At 37.7% G+C, this 22,761-nt stretch overlaps 1 protein-coding gene across 1 annotated transcript in view; it reads left to right on the top strand.

Annotated features, from left to right (window-relative positions):
• The window catches only part of LOC308262320 (phosphatidylinositol 3,4,5-trisphosphate-dependent Rac exchanger 2 protein-like), a gene marked incomplete at both ends in the record, with an annotated part of 238,723 nt that extends 220,724 nt beyond the window's left edge, over positions 1-17,999 (top strand). The window contains 4 exons of the mRNA XM_080694767.1: positions 2,803-2,946; positions 13,304-13,418; positions 17,655-17,728; positions 17,824-17,999. Coding sequence (XP_080550893.1) covers positions 2,803-2,946; positions 13,304-13,418; positions 17,655-17,728; positions 17,824-17,999 — 509 coding nt within the window. The remainder of the gene's footprint in view (positions 1-2,802; positions 2,947-13,303; positions 13,419-17,654; positions 17,729-17,823) is intronic.
• Between the last annotated feature and the right edge of the window lie 4,762 nt (positions 18,000-22,761).

Here is a 22,761-nt window from a genome sequence, read left to right as displayed (position 1 = left end):
TTCCGTTTATTTAGTTCTTATTTTGATTTCTTTCATCAGAATTTTGTAGTTCTCTTTGTATTGACCTTGTGCATATTTTATTACAGTTATATCTAAGCACTTCATTTTTAAGGGATGCTGACATAAATGGTACTGTGTCTTTAAATTTCAAGTTGTACTTGTTCATTGTTCTATATAGGAAAATAATTGCCTTTTGTATAATAACTTAGCTTATTAGCTCCAAGAGTTTTTTGTTGATTATTTTCTACATGAGTGATTATCGTGTCTTTGAACAAAGACAGCTTTACTCTGTCTCGCTCCTTATACTTTTTATTCTCTTTTGTTGTCTTTTTGCATTAGCTAGGACTAATCACCAGTACAGTACTAGGACTTTCAACAGTGCAGTGTGAGTAGGAGGAATGAGAGGGCTCATCTTTGCCTATTCCTGTTTATATTGGGAAATCTTCTGTTTTCCAACCATTAAACATTATATAGCTGTTAGTTTGTAGATATTCTTTATCAAGCTAAGGAATTCACCTGTCTTCCTAGTTTATTTAGGTGTTTTTTTTAATCATTAAGTGAAAGATTTTATCCAGTGTTTTTTGGTATCTATTGATATGAAATATGATATTTTTTCTTTTTTAGCCTACTGATATGATGATTACATTGATGGATTTTCATATGTTTAATGAGCCTTGCATATGTGTGATAAATTTCACTTGATTGTGGTCTATAGTTTTTATACATTGTTAGATTTGATTTGCTAATTTTTAGGATAATTTTTGTACTTGCGTTCATGAGCAGTATGTGCTTTTACAGGTACAACATACACTTTGCGGGAAAGAGCTTCCAGTCTTCATATATTATTATTAGTTTTAACTTCATCACATGCCTGTTAATCCCTATACCTGGGGGGATGAAACAAGAGGATCAGAGGTTTGAAACCAACCTCAGCCACTTAGCAAGTCCCTGTTTCAGAATAAAATAGGTCTTGGGGGGATAGGTCAGGGGTATAAGGTCAGAGTTAGAATGTCCCTACCTTCAACCTCTTGTACCTTCAACCTCTTGTACCATCAAAGGGGAAAAAAAAGGAAGGAAGGACGGAAGGAAGGAAGGGCTATTTTTTAGTAAGTGCTAATTCCTTAATTCTTCATTTTTTTCTATTCTAGTCCTATAATATAAGATTCTACCTGCTGTATCATTATTGTCCTTTCAATAACCTTACCTGGATGTTAATACAGAGATTAATTACATTGATGCCAAAGAGTAAACAAACAATTTTTTTTTTTTGTGGATCTGGGGATGCAACCCAGGGGCATTCGACCTCCAAGCTACACCCCCGTCCTATTTTTTATTCTTTATTTTGGAACCGGGTCTCACTGAGTTGCAGAGGGCCTCACTAAGCAGGTGAGGCTGTCCGCAAACCGTGATCCTCCAGTCTCAGCCTCCCGAATGCTGGGATTACAAGCGTGCGCCACCACACCCGGGACATAAACAATTTAATAAAATTTAAAATCTATATAACAGTGCATGAAAAGAGGAACAGAAAGATACCAATGTTTAGTCCATATACATAGGTGTTTCTCTGTATTTTCTTCAGTGTCTATGAGTCAAAACTTTATTTTAGAACCAACAAAACCAAACTAAAACTGAACTGCCATTTATTTGCAAACTTTTGCCTGAAAAATTTATTTTTCTCTCTACTATACCAAGCCTTTCATGTCTTTCTTTAAAAAAGAATAGTAACAACAATAAAATCAGTAACAAAAAATAAGCATTATCATGTGGCATTAAAAAGATTTGTTAGTGCTAATGCAGTGTCTCCTTTATTTGGGTTACAGAATAAATACATTTCATATCATTTCAACAAGTAGATTAGAAATAAGAAATATTGGATCAAGATAGCACAGTATGAGGCTGAGGTAGGAGAACCACAGTTTCTCAGCCAGCCTCAGATACTAAGTGAGTCCCTCTGCAATTTAGTGAGACCCTGTCTCAAAATAAAGAATAAAAACAATAGGGCTGGGGATGTAGCTTGGAGGTAGAATATGGATTAAGTGCCAACCATATTTTGCCCTTAATTTCTAACTAGATAGTGTGACTATCATAGATCCTTAGGAAGATTTTATATTCTTCTTTAATTAGGTGGAGATATTTGTCATGGGCAAGTGTCATAAAAGGAAGAGGAGTTATGATAGTATTCTGAAATATTTCTATAGAATTTCAGCTTTCAAATGGTTGATTTTTAAAGTTAATTAAACTTAGGATATTTGAAAATAGTACAACAATTTAGACAGATAATTTCTAATGACCGTAGGGCATCAACAAAGGATGATTCATTTCTGATCTGGTGCTCAGGGAAGGGAGCTTACAAAACCCAGGCTAATGTTAATGGTGCCTATGTGCTGAGTTCCCTGCGTACCACTTAAGAAGTATACCCCCAAGGACTCATTTTGACTCATATACGAATGAGGCAGCTGCCCTGAGAGATTCTGAATCCAAACCATGTGTAGTTAAACCCCTCATTTAGTTAAGTGAGACATCTGGTATGTCAAAGTGTAACAGAGTTTTCTATTCCAGAATTTTATATGCGGTACAGTAATAAATCTGTTGCTTTAGCTAATGAGAATCTGATTTAATGCCCTTTCTCTGAATAGCATTTTAATGTCTAACCTGAACTTGGTACACATGAACACTTATGTTAGTTTCTAGTGATTTTCATGAATATCGGTACTGGTTAAAAATAATTCCTTAAGTAGTTTTGATATTATGAATAGCAGATCCTGATTTCAGGAAGTAATACAATATTAAATGTCATTTTAGATGTTCCTCTTACATACCAAGCAGAAGGAAGCCGGCAAGCTCTGAAAATTTACTTCTACATTGATCGTTACCATTTTGAACAGCTGCCTCAACGGCTGAAAAACGGAGGCGGGTTTAAAATTCATCCCGTTCTCTTTGCACAAGGTAAATGCTTTCCCTTTGTGTGCTTCACATACTCTACCAATTTTCAGAATCAACCTTTAGAAGTATTTTATTAATTTGAAAAGTCTTTTATGGTATTTAGGTAATATACTTATTTTTGGAATATTTACTTAGTAAAGAACCCATCTGTGATTTAATATTTATTAAGTCAGATTATAGCATTATTTATAATGGAGAAATAAGACATGAGTGGTTTAAATAAATAAAAGTAAATCAAATAGGGCAAAGAACTTGTTTAAATAAGTTAAATTATGTAGAGCCATTAATGTTTAAATATTAAAAATTAATCACATGTTTAAAATATTTATGATATAGAAAAAGTTTGAGAGTATATGCCTGCAGATTATTTTTAAAATATTTTAGTCTTAAAATGTTTGTGGATATATAGTAACATATGTATTTATATATCAACATATATGTATTTTAAATGTTTTTATGTAATTAGGTGGTTGGATTGATGCATTTTCTTATTCTTTATGTCAATTCTTTGCCAGGAAATGTATATTCTTGACTATTTTTTTAAATACACAATGATTATCAGCTGCCATAGAAGAAAGTAGGAGTGATGTGAATAAAACGATTCTTACTATGAACTAGGTTTCCAAAAGAAGATCCTGAGTCTTTTTTATTCCTGAGGTCATTAAATATTTAGAAAAGATAAGTCAAGATTATTGTCATTTTTTTTTTATTTTAGAACACCCAAAACCCCTAAAACATGCCTGCCATGGTCACAAGATTTTATCAAGTTTGCTGATTTATATCATAGGGAATTTCATTTACTCTCTCTCCTTTTTATTTTTTAAGAAGTACATTAGTTTTGCTGCAGAATTTTAATGTTCTAAAAAAGTTTTCAAACAGTGAGAATGGTAGAAAACTAGAATCAGTCTGCACAACTGAAGAATGGTCAAGCATATGAAATCTAAATTCACTACCAAGTGGAAACTTTTCTTCGTGTCACATACACATTATTGTTAAGCTCCAAATTTTAAAGCTGGCTCACTCTGCCTTCAGTTGTCATAGTTTGAAAACTCTGACTGCCTCAGATCCTTGGCAAGAATATATTTATGCAGAGGAAAGTCTCAGTGAAAAGATGATTTGGGGAGTTATTACAAGGTATTTTCATTTCTCCTTGGAGGATCGTGATTTATAGGTAGAATAAGTGTAGGTAGTAAGGATTCTGTAAAGAAATAGAATAAAAAGAAAAAGAAGCAATGAGAAAATGTAGAACTTTGAACATATATCAAGAGAGTAGTTTAACCATAAATATGTCAAAAACCCTTACAGGGACAGATAGTTTAAAGGACAGGGAAGGATGCTGGTCTGGAATGTTGACTTTAAAAGGATTAATTATGACTTAAAATTGTTGAAGTTTCTTCATTTATTTATTTTTATTTCTCTTTAAAAATTTTGTCTCTGAAATCGTTACTGATATGACAGATGGCACTAAGTATCTTCTTTTAAAAAACTATTGCCCATGTGACACATCTGTCTTAAGTAAATAATCATATCCAACATCAGATGTACATAGGAAAAAGTGTATTTTACAAGTATTTTTAATATTGGCAAATTTAAAAGCAATCTCTAAATACATAATATTTTAGTAGGTATAAGATCACTTTTAAAACAGTTTAAAGAAAAGCTTGAGTAAACTTTAGGTTTTCATATTCCCATGGCAATAAAATATAAAAATGATTTGAATAAGCAAAACTGTAACTACTTCTATGGTTGAGGTCATAAATAGGAAAAGAAGACTGGGAAACAACTTATCTCATTAAAAATCTGCAAGTGAGGTGTGGTGATACGCACCCGTAATCCCAGAATTTGGGCGGCTGAGACAGAAGACTTGCAAGTTCAAGGCCACCTTCAGCAACTTAATTAGACCTTGTTTCGAAATAAATTAAAAAATAAGATAGGGCTTGGAGAGTAGCTCAGAGGTAGAGCACCTGTAGGTTCAATCCCTAGTACCACCACTAAAAAAAAAATTTGCCAGTAATAAACTGGGCGCAGTGGCCATGCCTTTACTCTTAGCTATTTGCCAGCCTGAGGCAGGAGGCTCTCAAGCTAAAGGCAAGCTTAAACAACTTAGCAAGATCCCTGTCTCAAAATAACAAATAAAGGACTTGGGATGTAGCTCAGTGCTTGTTAGCATAAAGTAGACCATGGATTCAATCCACTATCACAAAAAGTAAAACATATGATAGTGATAAAGTTTAATGGCGTTGTAGAAGTTCTTCTGCACTCATAAAATGCCCACGAGGAATCCTTAGTAGCTCTCAGTATTCACACCAAGAGAAGCAGAAGAAATCCAGACCTAGTTCAAGAAAAGATTACCATCTGGTAATTGAAAGGGGTGGTAAATGGAAGAGATACTAAATGGAGTCTTTTCTTGGGATGAACGCTTATTTAAAGGGTTTTACTTTTGTGTGTACATATGTAATGATTCTTCAGTAACAAAAAAAGGGAAAAAATGGATAAGTGTGAAATTTCCTGGGAACTGTAATAAAGTCAGCCCTCCTGATGTTGTCTATGGTACCACATACTTAGAGTAGAAGAAGTACATGCATCCTCCTCCTCCGTCTTTCTTCTTTTCATAAATGGCTGGGAGGAGGGGTACACCGTAGGTGATGGGCAGCTACAGAGAGGATACCAACTGTATGATCAGAAATGTCAGGGTTGATGGTGAATATAGAACACTGAAAGGCAGAGCTTCAGGGAAACAGCAGTTTAGGCAGACAGAATGACAAAGATATACACGACAAAGTGCATGACTCAGTGGAAAACTGGCTCAAAGCATACCCCAGATGCTAGATCGAGAAGATCACAGGAAAGCAATCTCCTAACTAATACTCATATGCACTTCCTACAATTCTGGTAATTCAAGCTGAGCTCTTAGTGAGATAATTACAAATTACAAATTGAATGAAACTGGAAATACAAAGGTAAATACTCAGGGTTCTGTTTTCCACCCACTCCTCATTGACTTATTTTCATGTGTCTAAGTAGTTTTTAGTACTGGCCGCACATTAATATTCTTGGAAATGTTTTAGAAAATATCCACACCAAATCGACTAAGAGAGAATCACTGGGAGGTGGAACCCAAATATTAGAATATGTTAGTAGCTTTCCAGGTGATTCTGGAGTCTACCAGAATGAGAAATCATGGGTGTGTGTGGATTAATCTTTATTTAGACTACTTTATAGATGTTCAACATCTCTAGATTCTGGGGAGCTTATGCAAAAGGCTAGGGGCAGGGTACAAGATCATTGCATTCTTAGGTCATTAGATGCAGGCTTCCCCTAGAAGGAGCGTGACCTTGGTTGGAACAATTTCCTTCAGCCAAGATTAAGATGCTCTGTAGAGTGAACTGTTGAGGCACATCTTCTGTGGCAATCCCAGCAGCAGGGCACTAGACTTGTCATTTCTGAAGGATCTGAGCAGACAGCTCTCATAGCATTCTCTGTAATCCATGGCATGCACCTCTCAAACTCTTGTCTTTGTGCAAGGCCTGGGAGAGTCTTCTCTGGACTCTAGCAGGCCTCCCTTCCTAGGGGAGAGGGAAACTTAAAAGTACAATTTACTAGGACATGCTATAGCCCTTGCTCCTGTAGCTGGTTATAGGACATTATCAAATTCCTTTCTCTCTCTCTCTCTCTCTCTCTCTCTCTCTCTCTCTCTCTCTCTCTCTCTTACTTTGGTGTCAGGGTTATTGTGAAGATTGCAGGAAATGTGCATAAAGCACACTATAGCACACTATAAGGTGCCAAGCCCCTAGCATATAGTATCTGTTCAGCAAGTAGTGGCACCTCTTTGTCTCCTTTCTGTGTTCACACTGGATCTCAGCTGCAACAGTTGCCAGGGTGTTACAGGACTCCAGGAAAACTTCTTTTTTGTTTTATTTTAATTAAATAAATTTATTGGTGCATTGTAATCATACATCTTAATGAGGTACAAATGGTAGAGGCATACATGCACACATCACTCATTTAGCCTTTCCTCAATTCCCTCCCTGCTCCCTCCTTCTCATGTTTGGCTTAGTGATTGACGATGAAACATTTGTGAATATGTATCATGTAAATTAGGGAATTTCCCTCTTCCCCCCTCCCGTCCCCCTCAGTTAAATTCCTCTTCTAATAGGAACACTTGTCATTGGATTCAGGCCTACCCTAATTGTAGATTGGCTTCACTCAGCCTGAACCTCTTCTGGCTGTGTCAGCTAACCATGGCATGACCAAGACCTTCACCTTGAGGTACTTGATCTCCTTATTACTATGTCCTCTTGGTCCAGGATTGCTGCAGTTATCCATTTACCATGGTATTCAGGCAAGGGAGTACTATGAGAGCTCAGTAGATTACCTGGACTCCCCCAGCCCCTGTGTAGCAATAGCTTTGCTTTTCTTCTGATGACCAGTGTCCATTAGTCTTGCCACAATGGTGATCGCCCATTTTGGCTGCTGGTGCCTTGGCACAGGAACTTCAAGAGGCGAGGTGGCAACTATTACCTGCAGTCTGGTGGGACCCCTGCTCTGTCTCCCAGGGAATGTGTCTCCTTGGGGGACCAGGACCTTTAAACCTGCTGAACTAGAGTGTCAGGTTTGGGAAGCACAAGTGAGTCCCCACAGGAATCACTTGGACTAATGCGTCAGTTTCTCAGAGTTGCTGTAACAATGGAGCCCAAAGTAGGTGGTTGGAAAGAACAGATACTTAATTCTGTCATAATTCTGAAATGCTATAAAACTGAAATCAAGATGAAATCAAGAGCCAGACCATGCTTGCTCCCAAGGCTCTAAGAGTCCCTGCCTCTCTGGCCCCTGATGGCTGCCAGCAGTGGGTGCTCTGGATTCCTTGGCTTGTGGCAATTTACTTAGTCTGTGACCCTGTCTTCACAGGATCCCCTTCCATCTCTGCATGCCTGTCTGTTTGCCTTTGTATCAACATTTCTCTTTTGATAGGGAAACCAGTCATTGTATTGGGGCTTGCCCTAACCTTGTGTAATCTCATTTTAGTTTAATGATATGAAGAAATCTTCAAAATAAGGTCACATTTGCAGGTACCAGGGAGGGGTTGGTTAGGACTTTATCATGTCTTTTTAGGGACACAATTCAACCTTCAGCAGATATTAAGAAAGTGATTTCCTTTTCCATGCCTAGTTTCGGGGCCCATAAATTCTACCTCTTAGGGACTTGGTATCATACCCAAATCATTTATTTAAAATGCCTGATGCCCTAAAGTATGATGTCTTTAGGACATCTTCTTTGTAAAGTGTCATTAAATACCTGTATTCTAGGTGAATGGGTGGTGGTCTTCCTTAAATATAATGGGACATGCAGTGCTCGTCTTTTCTCCACAAGTACAGTGGGGCATTTTTGACTTTTCACTACCTCCTATGGAAAAGGAAAAAACAAAAAGTTGCTGCCCTTAACTCTTACCTTTTCAAAAGGAGTTTTTCTGTCTTACAAGAATAATTAAAATCGCCCAGACTATTAAGTGCTTTTCCTTTTAAATAAAAGAGAGCATGGTGTTATAGACATCACCATTTTCTCAATTACCTTTATATGAGTTTTTTTTCCTCCAAAACTCTTCTTAAAGTTCATCAGAAGATGAAGCTTTTAGGGTTTTTTTTTTGGGGGGGGGTTATGCAGTATTTATAATCAAAACAATAAATATACTTTTTTAAAATGAAGGAACAGTTCTCAGGATTGAAATTTCCAGATGTTCAGAGTTGGTGTATGACCATATAACCCCACTTCTTTGTTGGCCATAATGAGATGGACAAAATTTTCTTTTCTCAAAATAATTGTAACCGATCCTGAGGAACTTTGACCAACCGTGACCATTTCAGGGGAATTGTAACAGTGCGTGAAGAGACTTATTTAACCAATAAAGTGTCTTCATGCCATCAAATTTAAAATTTTTTTCAGTACTGGGAATTGAACTGAAGGGCATTCTACCTCCAAGCTACACTTCCCCCCTATTTTTTTTTTAATTCTTTATTTTGAAACAGAGTCTCCCTAAGTTTTGGAGGACCTCACAGTGTAGCTGAGGCTGGCTGTGAAGCTGCAATCCTCTTGTCTCAGCCTCCCAAGAACTGGGACTAAAAGTGTGTGCTACCATACTTCATACTCCACCTAAATTTTTTTTTACAGATTATTTTTCTTGATTAATCTCTTTCTTGAAAAAGCCTCACAGTACTTTTGAGTGAGTGGAAATAGCTTACTTTTAGTGGTAAAATAATTTAATGTTTAATTTTCTCTAATATTCACTTGGTTTTCTGTTTTTGTTACCTAATTTTAGTGAAATGCTTCCCTTCATCTGATTCAAGTAGCAGAAATAAAACAAGCAAATAAACTCAGATTGCATTTAAGTAAACACACTATTTAAAATAGGAAATTTTCCTCTTTATCTTCTTGAACATAGAAATTTTAGTTTTCAAATACAGAATTCATATTTTCCTGTGTTTTTTTCCCCCCAGAACCCTATTGTGTACATAAAATTCTTGCTTAAACCTCTTGGCAAAATTGTTAGAAACATTTCCTATTTTTTAATGTTATGAAATTTTGAATTTTAAATGCTTTGTTAATTTGGAAATATTGTCAAAAGACGTAATGAAAGTGGCAATTGATGGGAATGTAGAGAGAGTATTCATTAAAATAATGTTCAGTGTAATTGTTCTTACATTCTAATGAGCTTTTAGAGCAGGAAAGGTCATTCTTGCTCAAATTGAACCTTCAAGACCTTTTTAAAAATTAGCTCTCAGATGGACAAACAGTTCCAGTATTGCTTCTTCCTGGTGCTTCTTCTAGTCTTCTGCTCTTTAGAGACAAAAAATTGGAGTGTCCTTGCATGAACTCTTAGTTTCCAAGTCTTTCTGTTGAGCTAAGCACACTCACGCATAATCTATATCTCGTGGAAATTTAATTAAATAATGCCTGAGGAGTATTTGGCATGCTGCCTAGAACATAAAATTCATTCAATAAATAATAATATTAATGGGCTCTCTTAATAATATTATTTAATTAAGTTCTTTCCCAAGAACCACAATTGGTGGGCACTATTATTTTCTGTGTGAAAATTGAGGGACCCAAGAATCTCTGATATTAACTTGATATTAAAGCTGCACAGCTGAGACTGAGAGTTTTACTTTAATTCAGGGGCTTTCATCCTCAGCGTTGCAACTGGTAAGAGGAATCCACATTGAAGTGTGACTAAGGTTAGACTTAATCCTCCTGAGATAACAGCTTGTTCACAGAAAAACAACTAAGAGAAGATAGCTGAGGTGAACTTGCTGTGGATTTTAGGCTGCTTCCTTAGGGAAACTTCCTTTTACTTCTGTCGGTGTTCAGGGTTTCAAGTTTGCTGGGCCATTGCAATGATTCTTTTTTTTTTCCCCCCTTGAGGTACCAGGGATAGAACCCAGGGTCATTGTACCTCTAAGCTGCACGCCCAGTTCTATCTTTTTAGTCTTTTTTTTCCATAACAGGGTCTCACTGAGTTGCAAAGGGCCTCACTAAGTAGCTGAGCTGAGGTTGTCCATGCACCCCAATCCTCTGGTCTCAGTCTCCCAAATGCTGGGATTACAAGTGTGCAACATCATGCCCAGCTCCATTGCAACTATTCTAATTAATGCCAAAGCCACAAGGAGTAAACAAGCACAAGATCCTTAAAGTAAACTTACAAATCTAATTTCCTATGCTAAAATAAAAGCAGTATGCCTCCTCTGTCATCTTGCACAATGGCTTTTCTCATTTATAGCCAATAATACCTTCATTTAAGATGTCAACACTATTTAAAACTATCAACACTATTTAAAAGTCTTATTATTACTTCAGTGCTCTGGAATTCTGCTTCGTTTAAAAAACACAGCATAGTTAAAATTTAGCAATCTCTTCCTCACTCTCGCCAAAATAAATAAATAAATAAATAAATAAATAAATAAAGGTAATTTCTATTTAGAAAACTTATTATTTAATTTAGAAATGATTCTGTTTAACCATTTTGAAAGATTTTTGTCAGTTTTGAAATAGTCTCTTTGAAATTGGGGCTCATAAGTGGTAATGTGTTTCAAGAGAAAATAATTTATATTGCCAAACGGAACCATCATTACTGATGCTGGTGGCCCCACCCTGTCCCACTAGCAACCCTCCCATAGGTATTTCTGGGCCCTATCCTGTAATTTTTGTTCTCTCCAAAGTTTTAAAAGCACCATCTCATGAAGTTCAAAGAAGAGAAATGCATAATCAAAACCACTAGTAAGAAATCTATCTTAAAGACATTTAAAATTAGTGGGATATTATATATGTGTTTAATTTTTTCAGTAAAATAAATAACTTTTTATAAGATTTTACTTTTTATGAAATGTATAGGTCAGTGAAACTGGCCACCAGATTTGTTTGTAGGTATGATTTTTTTGTCTAAATTTAACAGTCTGTTTTTCCTGACATGGAAACTATATGCATATGATAGAGGGTTCCAGAAATAGGCTCTGTAAATGTAACAGCAGTAACTCATCGTTTAATAGAAACCATTTCCTAAGGCATCACTTTAGCTATGTTCTTTATTTATTACACTAGTATGAACTTAAATGAGGCAAGAAGAGAATGTCAATGTACATAAAGTGAAAAGTTTCTTTTTAAAAAATGTCGATATATACCAATGAATAGTTTTGTCTCTCATGCATATCTTCTGGATATGGTGTAACATATAACATGTGTCTATGTAGACATAAATTATATGTTTGAAGTTTGAGTTTAGCTTCACAAAGAACATCATAAGAGAGGAAAATAATTTTTTCTTATTTGGGTTGAAAAGCCTATAACAGTAGACAGATCAACAAGAGTAAAACAAATGAGCTTAATAATATGTATACCTCATGTATCTGTGGGAGATGCCCCAGAAAAAGTGAGTAAATTTCAAGGAAGAGGATACAGTAGTTCCATTAACTGTATCTTTACTTCCATGGTTCAACTAAGTGCAGTCAACTGTGGTCTGAAAATATTAAATGGAATAATTCCAGAAATAGACTATTCCTCAGTCTTAAAGTGGACAGCATTCTGAGTAGTGTGACGTTCTTTATTCCACCCTGGACTTGAATCATCCATCATGCAGTCGGGGTCCGGGCTGGCTCACCCTACCTTCTCCTTAGACACTTAGTTGGTCTTGGTTATCAGATCATTGACTGTTCCTGTATCTCAGTGCTTGTCTTGTAGTAACCCTTATTTTACTCAATAATGCCCCCAAAGTACAAGAATAGTGATGCTGCAATTGGGTTATTTCAGAGAGAAACTGTGAAGTTCATTAAGTGTAAAAGTTCTTAGTAAGATCTACGGTGAGAACAAGTCTTCTGTCCATGAAATTTTGAAGAAAGAAAAAGAAATTCATGGTAGTTTTAACTATTACATCTCAATCTACAAACATTATAGCCACTGTGAGTGATAAGCACTTACTTAAGATGGAAAAGGCTATAAATATTTGTGTAAAATATGGTTTCAATCACCCACCCGAGGTCTTTGAAGGTATCTCCTATAGATAACGGTGACTGTCTTATGTTTCATCATCGACTGAAACAAAGAAAGACGGGTGTGGGAAAATCAAGTTTGTGACCAGGAGGAGCACAAGGTTTTTCATGATGACTTAAGTTAATTCCTTCTCCATTGAACAGAGTCTCTTTTATTTTAGTCACTCCTCTTACTGGTACGGACACAGAAACAGAAACGGGATGGAGGGAGGAGGAAAGGAAAGAGGAAGGGAGGGAGAGAAAAAGAGAAAAGAGAGAAAGAGAAGACAGGGAGAGAGAAAGAAAGAAAAAAGAGAGCGAGGAGAGGAGAGAAGAGGGAGAGAAGAACGAGAAGGAGAAATAAGAGGAGCAAGGAGAGGGAGAATGAGAATGAAAGTGAATGAGTATGAAGAGCCTTCCAAATCCATGTTTCTTTTATAGATGCAAATCTCCCTGTAAGGTAGATAACTTTGTTTTCAGAGTTTTTCCTCTGTTTTCAGTTTCTCAAAATAATCAGCTCAAAATAATCCTTAAGCCAAAGAAGCATATTTTGGGGTGGCATATTCTAGTCCTCTACAATGCATACCAAATGTTTTAAAAATAGAGGGCAGTTTAAACTAGAAATTTCCTTTGGCTGCTTATCAAAAAAAAAAAAAATCACCAAATGCTTGATATTTATTTTGAGAGCAGAACAGTTTTCATTCTCTTTTAGACTAATTAAATATAGTTTCTTGCATAGATGTTGATAATTGGTGCTATTTTATACATTTACTAATAGTGAAATTAGACTAAACGTGGAAAAGTTGAGTTATAGAATTGCATGTAAAGTGCATGAACTTGTTCTGCAGCATTGGAGAGCATGGAAGGATATTATTATAGAGACAATGTTTCGGTGGAAGAATTTCAAGCCCAGATAAATGCAGCTTCACTGGAAAAGGTGAAACAATATAATCAGAAGCTCAGGTATGTAACAGTCAGGTTTGTTTTGTTTTTAAATATTTGTTTGGAACACATGGTTTGGATATGGGACATTTCTGTTATATTAGATTATTAATAACATATCTTTGGATATAAAGTCCTCTTACACAGTGTTCAATGTTTCAAATATTCTAATGGTTACATTTGTTCCAAATACAAATAAGAATAAAAGTAGCCAGGCTTGGTAGCACACCTTATAATCCCAGCATTTGGGAGCTAAGACAGGAGGATCCAGGTTCCGGGCCAGACTCAGCTACTTAGTGAGGCCCTTTGCAACTCAGTGAGACCCTGTTTCAAAATAAAGAATAAAAAGTAGGGCTGAGGATGTAGCTTTGAGATAGAACACCCCTGGGTTCCATCCCCAGTACAGCAAGAAGAAAAAAAAAAAAAGAATAAAAGTATTTTCAAAGTATTCATACTAATGTTTTAATTTCTAAAAAATGAAGCCGGGCGTGGTGGCGCACACTTGGAATGCCCGCGCTTGGGAGGCAGAGACAAGAGGATTGTGCAGGTTTGAAGCCAGCCGTGCGCGCTGGTTTAGGAGACCCAGTTTCCAAATAAAAAAATGTAAAAATAGGTCTGGGAGTGTAGTCTGGAGGTAGAAGGGCTTCCAGGAACCCCAGTACCACCAAAAAAAAAAAAAAAAAAAAGATAAAGAAGAAATATTAACCATTTAATAAAACATATCTGGAAGGTGGGGGATGGGACCCAGACGTGTTTCTATGTTGTCTTTGAGGAAGTTCAGTGAATTAAGGGTAAAATAGGTTTCTTCCTGTACCATTAAATAGCTGGCACCTCTCACAGGGAAGATACGAATACACTCCACATGGAATTATGACAGCACATGTGCTTGGTAGTTGGAAAATATTTAGTTTTAAATAGATACATTAAGCCGGGCATGGTGGCACACACCTGTAATCCCCGCGGTTGGGAGGCGGAGACAGGAGGATCATGCAGGTTCGAAGCCAGCTGCGCTGGCTTACGAGACCCTGTTTCAAAATATTAAAAGAAAAAAAATATGTCTGGAGTGTAGCCTGGAGGTAGATGGGCTTCCAGGAACCCCAGTACCACCAAAAATAAATAAATAAATAAATAAATAAATAAATACATTAATGCTTGCATTTTAATCTTTTCCCCCTAAAAATAGTGTTACTGGTAATAAATGGCAGGGGAAATTAGCCACAAGCAGTGGAAGAAAAATGTATTGTAATTTAGAAACTTTAGTTTTCACAAATACTAGCGTATCTATCTTCTTCCTATAAAATAACCTTGTTGACACATCAGTTTTTTAAATTATTTGACAATTTAATCTTTTTATCATATGTTTGCAGTGTGTGTGTGTGTGTGTGTGTGTGTGTGTGTGTGTGTGTGTGATAATGGGATTTAACCCAGGACATTATGCATACCACTGAGGTACAGTCCTGTCCTTGAGCTTTTTAAAAGAAAAATGTTCTATCTTGAGTCATAATATCTCAACAATATTATTGTTACATTTAAAAATTATTTTTATCCATGATATGGCCAAACTATAAGATAAATTAATTTATAAAATGCCCAGCAGGTAGTGATACTGGTTCTGGAGGATGATACCGATGCACGACATTCTTCCTAAGGGATGCAATGCATCCTACCCAGTATAACAGCCTGTCCCTCTAGCTTCTCTCCTTACCCTCATTTCGTCATCTTCAGATATGTCCAGTCTCAAATCCCTGCAGTCTTTTTGGATTACTCAATTTCTCTAACTCTTGAAATGAAATTCCTTGCCCTGGTAAATCAAGTTGAAATCTCTCTTAGTCTTCCCCAATGCTATTACCTTATATAGATCACTATTTCTCAAAGGCAATAAGTAGACTTTTGTTTCACAGGAAAGAAGAAAGTTAAATCTTGAATTCCTAAAAAAACAATACTGGCTTAGGAAGCTTAAGTTTAATCTTATGAAAATCTTTCAGTTGACAACCATTGTCACAGACGAGAAGTTTGCCTTTATAACTGATCAAATATATTCCTAGGTTACCTGTGAACTGACGGTACAACATTAAAACATTTGTACAGTGCATATAGTCCTGATACTTCCCTCGACTTCTGTTTGAGAAAATAGACCCCTTTTGTAGTATCCTACATAATCTCCTTTTTAAAACACAGATATTGTATTGATCTACTCAGGATTTTGCCTCCAGGCCAGGTCATCTTCTTGCTCAAAGGACTTTGATGGTTTCCTGTTGCCCCCAGAAGGAATCACAAGCTCCTTAGCATGGCTGTGAAGATCTCCCATGACGTGGCCCTAGACCTCTTCCCTCTCTGGATGCTCAGCGACGCTGTGTTCTCATTTCTAATCATATGCTGTGCTTGCCCTATCCCCGGGGATCCTGACCTTTTTTGCATACCTGTTTCTTGGGTCTCCAGCTGTTCAAACTGCTTTTGTGGTTCAATGTCCCACCCTGGTAAAGTCTCCATCACAAAATCTCTCTCTCTTTATTTTGAAGCAAGAGTGAAGTCTGGGCATTAGAACTTTTTAGAAGCTCCCTAGTAGACTCCAACTAGATCCAAACTTCTTCAGTGATGAGCCCAGATCAGCAGCAGCAGCAGTGTCGTGTGCAGAGTAACTGAGAGCTCTTGGGCAGGCCCAGCCATCCAGTTGTAACAAGTCTTCCTGGGGATTCTTTGGCACACTCCAGTTTTGGAACCACTGTCTCAGGCCTAAATGAATATCAGAACACTCTCCCAGCATTTCACTTTGCTGTATGATTAATATAGAATTCAGTGTTTTTATTTGACAATACAGTTATATGCACAGATTTCCAACTTCTTTGTGTCTAGAATAAGCCATTTGAGATGAGGAACACATTTATCTTGTTATCCCCCATTGTGTTTATCAAAGTATTTTGTGTAAGAAACTGTGTTTCTCTACAAACTTGTGCTTCATTACATCTAAGTACTGAGGCACAAATAACAGAAAGAAATATCATTCTCATTTCATGGGGTCTTTGTGTTATATTGGAACTTGAACCCAGGAAGGTTCTAACTCTTGAAACAGGCTCTTGCTGAGTTTCTGCACTCTGGCCTGGATCCTGTGATCTTTCTGTTTTGGCCTCCCAAATACTTGGATTACAGGCTTGTGCCATCATGCTTGGCTGGTCTTTAAAACAAAACAAAATAGGAACAACAACAACAACAACAAAACAAAAATTAAACAGACTCAGTAAGCCAGATACCTGAGATTAGGTTTATTAATGATTTCCTTCTTTACTTTCTTGCTTCCTTTCTTCCTTCCTCTGGGAATTGAACCCAGGGGCATTCTAACTTGGAGTTACAACCCATCCTTTTTATTTTTAACTTTGAAAAAGAGTCTCACTAGCCGGGCATAGTGGTGCATGCTTGTAATCCCTACGCTTGGGAGGTGGAGACCGGAGGATCACGCAGGTTTGAACCCAGCCTCCCTGGCTTAAGAGACCCTGTTTCCAAATAAAAATATAAAATAGGTCTGGGAGTGTAGCCTGGAGGTAGAAGGGTTTCCAGAACCCCAGTACCACACACACAAAAAAGAGAGAGACTCACTGAAGTGCTAAGGGTCTTCCTAAATTGCTCCTAAATTGCTGAGACTGCCCTTGAACCTCGTCCTGTATCAGCCTTTCAAGTATTGGAATACAGGCATGTACCACTACACCAATCAATGATTCTTTTTTTTAAGAAAATAGCATATGTATTAATTAAACGCTACAATCATCTCATAAAAGAACATTTTAATACCTCCTTCCTTGAGAGAGCATTTTTTGCAGTGCAATTTCCTCAGTACAAATTAGGCACCTTTGTCAGTAATCACCTGCTTTGCATCCTATTTGTTGTGTATTAGATTTCCCTTGCAGAGGAAGGCAATTATCTCCCTCCTCATTTCTAACACGGCCCTTCTCTTCCTGATTCCTAAGCATAAGTAGCCCTAAATTGCTCCTGGGGAGTCTGTTCTTGGTTTCCAGCGACATACACCAACATAACCATTGTAGAGGAAGTCCCCTCAGGAAGCAGCCCTGAGTGTCAAGAATTTCCATGAAACCCTCCTGCCGTTTTTGCAATTGCACTGAAAATCATTGCATTCTGAGCATCAATTCATTTCCCAATTTGGTACCAGAAAAGACCTTTTTCCCCTTAGCCTTACAACAAACTATTATTTGATTAAAAAGCATTTTTAGATCATAAACTTCAGAATTCAAACTCAAATTGGCATAGGCAAAATAATGTATTGGCTGACCTAGAAACTCTCCCAGGGCAGAGACTGCTTCCGGCCCAGCCAGCTCCCGGATGTGAGTTCCTCAGGAGACCGTTGACCTCTCCAGTTGTTGGCCCCTCTTCCCTGGGTAGCCTTCATTTTCAGGCTTCATTTTATTTTCTTATTTAGGTAAAGATGGTTACAACAGACAAGTGCTATATTTTCTAAAGAAGGGAAGGTGCCCCCAACCCCTCCAGCTCCTGCAGGGGACCTTTCAGTCTTTTCAAGACTGCATTAGCCAGAGCCAGGTCACTCCTGAGTGGACTCGGCTCCCACGAGAGCAGGGGACTGTTGTGGGGGAGTGAGAAGAAGAGTGGTGTTTGAGCAGAAACATGGGCTCCACTCAAGTTGTGGCCGAGAAAAGGTGGAAGTGATTTTCCCCTAAAAGAAAATGATAGCCTAGACAACTAGCAATGTTGAGAATGTATCCGGAGTCTGTCACAGTGCTGGGTGAGTTACATGAATCGTCTAAAATAACATGAGTTTCATGTTATTATTTACATTTTTTTTTTTTTTTAGTGGTAGTTGGGGTGGAACCCAGGGGCTTTTCTTCCTACAGGCTAAACTCCCAGACCTATTTTCTACTTTATTTGGAAACAGGGTCTCACTAAGTTGCTGAGAGCCCCACTCAGTAGCTGAGGCTGGCTTTGAGCCTGTGTGATCCTCCTGTCTCAGCCTCCCAAGCGCTGGTATCATTTACATTTTAAGGTTACCTTGATAATAAGTGGTTAGATCAGTATTTAAATCAAAGACTTGCCAGGGGTGGTGGTGCACATGCTTGTAATCCCAATGCTTGGGAGGCTGACACAGGAGGATTGCACAGGTTCGAAGCCAGCCTCTGCTACTTAGTGAGAACCTGTTTGCAAATAGAATATAAAATAGGTCTGGGAGTATAGCCCAAAGATAGAAAAGCCCCTGGGTTCCACCCCAAGTACCACACACACACACCAAAAAAAATCAGACTTTTAATATTCATATTTCTGTACTATATAAGACCATAAATGGAGTGAACATTTTACACTGAGAACAAATTCTCCCTTGCTAAGTTTTGGTGTCAGATACTACCTGCTGCCCATAATCGCTCTGAATCTGTACCATCAGCCATTTATTCATCCAATGTAGCTGAGGTTTTTATTCTGAGAATGGGAGAGACAGAAAATGAACAGGGAGAGAAATCCATAAGCAGAGTACTTCAGATAGCAAAAAGCATAGTGAAGGAAATCTAAAGCACATTGCCGCTAGCCTAGGAGATGGGTATTTCGGAGGTGGTACTTAGGGATGACTTAAACATTAAGTAATATATAAATGCTAGCCCAAATCACAGAGAGACAACCTTGCCAAAATGGGGGAAGACCTTGCCCAACACAGTGACTGGATGCCCACAGGTCATGGATACAAGCTTCTCAAGTTTGAGGAAGACGAGAAAGCCAGTGAGATTCTAATACAGGAGAAACAGTATACCCGTAGAGTGTTAGGCAGGTCACAATTCTGTAGGGCTGTAGGCCATTGTAGGAAGTTTGGATATTATTGCAAATACAATTTATATTGAGGAACTGCTGTGCACTTATATTTCACACATCAATGACCGATAATAAAAGTGGTTAGAGTGTTAGCAAGGCAGTAGTGAAGCAAGCAGAGGCCAGCTGGCTGATCAGACCATTGCCTTCGGTTGGCTGTGGAAATGGAAGCAGAAGTGTCCCGGGGAGCCTGTGGCACCGGCAGTATGGCCCTCCCTTGAGGTGCCTGAAGGTCCCTTCCCGTGGTTGTTTCCCCTAGGAGCAAGGCTGAGCTAAGCAGAAATGCTTCATACTTGTTCCAACATCTGACTCCCTCCTAGGCCAAGTCAGTAATCTTTCTTGCTTGCTTGTTTGCTTGCTTTACCACTGAGGTACATCCCCAGCCCCTTTTGTTTTGCTTTGAGATAGGGTGTCATTAAGTTGCCCAGGCTGACCTCCCTCTTAGGATCTAGATTAATTTACTTCTGTTAATTAAAGAAAAACAGCCTGTAAAATGTTCAGCTCTGAAATTCGATGAAAAAAATTTAGAAGTAGGTTATGGTTAACTCCCTTCACCAGTGCCACCACCCCTTTTTAATTTTCTCTTTTCTACCTATGACTTTCTTTTATTCCCTTTGGCCACGAGCCATCCTTTCCATCAGCCCCATTTTCCCCTGTTCTACTTAGAGGTAATTTATCATTACCAAACCCTTTCATTTTAATGCACTTTCTTCACTGGCAGAAAGCACCACTGGGTGGTAACTACTGAGATAAACTGTAAATATGAAGTGTTCCCTGTATCTAAATAGTTCTTGCAATTCCTGGGGTCTAAATTATTATTTAAATAATAATTTATTATGTAATTTATTTATTATTTTTATTTATTTATTATTTAATAATAATTTATTATTTATTAATTTTAATATTTTATTTTCAGCCTAAAGTAAATAGCAAAATTATATAAAAATCAAAAGAAGAATAATGTATTAGCAACCATGGTCATTTATTCATAGTTGTAAAGTGACAGCTTCATACTGAATATTTTAGAGCTCATGATTTGGGGTATCTAAATGTAAATTCATCATCCCAATAGGAAGATGACAATAAAATTTATCAAAGCAAATATTCATTGGAGGTGAACTTTTTTATTTTATTTATTTATTTTTTTTATTTTTTTTGGTGGGGGTTACTGTAAACCCTTCTACCTATGGGCTATGCTCTCAGACCCATTTTATACTTTTTATTTGGAAACAGGGTCTCTTAAGCCAGAGAAGCTGGCTTTGAACCTGCACGATCCTCCTGTCTCTGCCTCTCAAGCACGGGGATTAGGAGCATGCACCACCATGCCCGGCTGAGGTGTGCTTTTGTGGATAAAGAATGGGGCACATTTCCTTTTATAAAAAAAATTTAAAGCCGGGCGTGGTGGCGCACGCTTGTAATCCCCGCACTTGGGAGGCAGAGACAGGAGGATCGCGCAGGTTCGAAGCCAGCCGCGCGCGCTGACTTAGGAGACCCTGTTTCCAAATAAAAATGTCAAAATAGGTCTGGGAGTGTAGCCCGGAGGTAGAAGGGCTTCCAGGAACCCCAGTACCACCAAAAAAAAAAAAAAAAAAAATTTAAAGCCAAGTGTATTTTTTATAATAAGTAAAAGGAAGGTAGAGATTTTATTTATGTTAACAAGAAATACTACACAGACACATTTTTCAACTGGGAAATGTCTTCCAGACATGTGTGTTCTGAGTATTCCCAGGATTTCACCTCCACCAGACATGGCACCTCTCTACCTCTAAGGCAAAAATATCAGCGACTATGCCCTCCTGACACAGGATGCTAAGACGATGGCAGGGCTCACTGCCATTACACATCTTCAAGTGCAAGCATCAAATAGCAGGAGAAAATGAAGAGACAGTGGGATGTCAGCCATCCCCTGTCCCTGGTCCCAGGCTCATATCCTCACTCTCTTTATTTCCTTGGTATTCTCAACCCGGAAAACACTGTTTCCCATCCTGTGATGGAGTAGCAAAGAGTATATTCAGGGTTGAAATGGAAAAATTTGTGTTCTGTTGATGAATTTCTCTGGAAACTATTAAATCATTGGAAATATGGGCTTAAAGTCAGAGAGCAGACAAGTGAGAAAGGGTGACAGAATATGAATTAGCATGTAAGTAATGCCTTTGTTTTTAGCTCATTTTCTATATAGAGCTGCAGCTTTTAGTGTTGTCATATGATTTCTTTTTAAATTAACCAGAAACATTTAGATTAATATTTAGCTTCTCTGTAGCAGTCACATTTTTTCCCACTCTGTCTTTCAGCTAGGCTCTTAAGTTCTTTGTTCTGTTTTTGTTTAAGATACATCCATATTTAGGTGTCTCTTAAGACTTGCTGTAAACCAAATGTATATATTCGTTTTCTTTTATTTTTCAGATTGAAAATGTAGAATTTTCAGGGTTGTAAATTTTGTTTTATATGATAACTAATTCCCTCACAGCAGAAGCAAAAAACTAAAATAAATTTGAATTAGTTTATAATGATTAAAAGTTTTGTAGACTCATTTCCTCTATATGAAAAATAGATGGTATCCACCATTAACAAATTACAAATTATACGGTTCTCACACAAAGTGAAACTAAAGGGCCCGGCGGGTGCTGTATTTATTCACCTACTACCAAGGACAGCGCTGCACAGTGGCCACATGGCAATAGATAAGGTTGCTTGCTGCCTGCCAGGAACAAAATATTTTGTCTGCGGGTTGTGATAAATATTAAATAAAAATTTCACTCAGAATTTATAAAAATGTGAAACAAATTATGTGGGGAAGGCATAAGGTGCTATGCAGGTATTCCAGCAGGGAATCCTTCCCTTTGTAAAAGGGATGATGTTTAATGGTTTCAGGAATGAACCATTTCAGGAAGTGACCTCTAGGCTGAGGTCTGTAAGAGGAATTGAGGTTACAGGGATGGGACAAGGGCTGGGAGGGTGTGTTTTGTTCTAGCAGAGGGAGCACCATGTGTGAGCATCTGAAAAGGGGAAGGAGAAATTGTGCTATGGAGGTCTGAGTTCAGGAGAAAGAGGGGCATGGCAGAGGTCCGTAAACAAATTCATATAGTCCTCTTCACCTCTTTTACCATTCAGCTCTTTCTCTGCTTCTATTAACACAGCCTTCACCCAGAACACACTTCAGCTCCATTGCCATTTACAGATAGGATATAATTACTTAAGAACCAGCTTTAATTCATCTTCCTTCAGGGTGCTTCAGCTGATATTAATGGCCTTTTTAAAAACTGAGCAACCTCTTTAATTTCCTTTGCTTTATTTTGCCTCGTGTGTTATTTGCCTGCCTTCTCGGTAGTTTGAGGGCAGCCAGCTCTTATTCCCCACAGTGCTCAGTTCTGTGATAGTAAAAAGTATCATGATTGATTTGGAAAAAGGGGATAGAATTGGAAGTCCTATTAATTGGAATACCTGACCATGTTTTGTGATGTTATCGTTTTATTGAACTTATTCCCGGAGCCAGTCTACTTTGTTTTATATCTAAAAAATCCTGGCCACTTGAAGGGTACAGATGCTAACT

The sequence above is a fragment of the Muscardinus avellanarius genome (genome assembly GCF_963383645.1).
Source record: "Muscardinus avellanarius genome assembly, chromosome: 4".
NCBI lineage: Eukaryota > Metazoa > Chordata > Mammalia > Rodentia > Gliridae > Muscardinus > Muscardinus avellanarius.
The sequence above is the reverse complement of the archived record's forward strand: the minus strand, read 5'-3'. Positions and strand labels throughout refer to the sequence as shown.